General features: G+C 39.3%; 1 protein-coding gene across 1 annotated transcript in view; it reads right to left on the bottom strand.

Moving 5' to 3' along the window:
- LOC106818187 (fanconi-associated nuclease 1-like) overlaps nucleotides 1-1,771 on the bottom strand; it is a 15,267-nt gene that overhangs the window by 2,289 nt on the left and 11,207 nt on the right. Inside the window, exon 8 of the mRNA XM_014822914.1 lies at nucleotides 977-1,086. Coding sequence (XP_014678400.1) covers nucleotides 977-1,086 — 110 coding nt within the window. The remainder of the gene's footprint in view (nucleotides 1-976; nucleotides 1,087-1,771) is intronic.

Raw genomic sequence — 1,771 nt, 5'->3', positions numbered from 1 at the left:
GGTAATGAAAGGTAAGGTAAATGAAAAGGAAAGGTAATGAAAGGCAAGGTAAATGAAAAGGTAAATTAAAAGGAAAGGTAATGAAAGGTAAAGTAAATGAAAAAGGAAAGGTAATTGAAAGGTAAAGTAAATGAAAAGGAAAGGTAATGAAAGGTAAGGTAAATGAAAAGGAAAGGTAATGAAAGGCAAGGTAAATGAAAAGGTAAATTAAAAGGAAAGGTAATGAAAGGTAAAGTAAATGAAAAAGGAAAGGTAATTGAAAGGTAAAGTAAATGAAAAGGGAAAGGTAGTAATGAAAGGTAAGGTAAATGAAAAGGAAAGGTACTGAAAGGCAAGGTAAATGAAAAGGAAAAGTAAATGAAAGGCAAGGTAAATGAAAAGAAAAGGTAATGAAAGGTATGAAGCTGAGGTAATGAAACAGCCGGTCATTGTGTCAGAGGATACGAAACGTCGCCATCGCAAAACGACAACGCGCATTTCGCTCTTTCGACACGCCAAGGTAATAAAACAGCAAGTTAATGAAATAGTGTGCATAGGAGGATATGAAATCCAGCGAACGATGTAACAAATGGAACACAATCCAGTAATTTATCCATTAGAAAACGCATTAGAATTCAGAAAAAGCCGACGACTGGGTGAGATGCAAATGCAGTCGATCGTGAGAGAGAGAGAGAAGGAGCGTGTGTGAGCGATGGGGCTAGCCTGCTGATCTTATACCTTCATACTGTATACACTATATATTTCGCGGTGGTTTAATTTTCGCAAATTTTTCGAACGCGTCCCCGACCACGAAAATAACAACACGCGATAATTCATACCGAATAATACCGGACAATTCATAATTCGCCAACCGCGCGAAATTAACGACTCGCGAAATTTGTCCGTCAAGTCTGAATTCGCGAAAATATCTGTACGCGAAAAACATGGCATTTACAGTAGTTTACGAGTTTTTTCAGAGTTACTACTAATCTCGCACCTTTGTAGTCACGCATCTTTTGCAACAGTTCCACTCCCATGTACAATAGTTTTGTGTAGATGGAATTCGCCGTGAAATCTCTCAACCAGACAGGCAAGGCGATATCATACCTGAATAAAAACCAATAGAGATACTTGTAGTGTACAGAGTAGAGCTTTGTGTACTGATAACGTAAGGATCGTCAACTAATTAATTTCACTGATTAATATTTCACACGTGCTTGGGTTGAACCAATCACCATCACACATCTACACGGACACACCCACGTACACATGCTTGCACACATACCCAGCTACGTGCAAGCACTTATACATGTACTTTTGCTGATCTTTACGAGTACTACTATAAGTTTTACGAGTACCCACGTGCACATATCCTATGTGTACGTCAGCGGTAGATCTCTGTGTGGTCCAAGAGGTCAGTATACCCCCCTTTTGTAACATGTACATAACACCCCGCACGTACAATATAGTACAATGTACGATACCCACCGGCAGTAGTTGTTGGTAACATATGTACTCATGCACACACTCACTCACTCATTCACTCATGCACACACTCACTCATTCATACACTCACTTATTCACACACTCATTCACTCACTCATTCATACACTCACTTATTCACACACTCACTCATTCACTCATTCACTCACTTATTCATACACTCACTTATTCACACACTCACTCATTCACTCATGCACACACTCACTTATTGACACATTCACTCACACACTCACTTATTGACACATTCACTCACACACTCACTTATTGACACATTCACTCACACACTCAC

Source organism: Priapulus caudatus, unplaced genomic scaffold (assembly GCF_000485595.1).
Source record: "Priapulus caudatus unplaced genomic scaffold, Priapulus_caudatus-5.0.1 Scaffold2082, whole genome shotgun sequence".
In the NCBI taxonomy this organism is placed as follows: Eukaryota; Metazoa; Priapulida; class Priapulimorpha; order Priapulimorphida; family Priapulidae; genus Priapulus; species Priapulus caudatus.
Note: the sequence above shows the minus strand (reverse complement) of the source record. Positions and strands in the feature narration are given on the sequence as shown.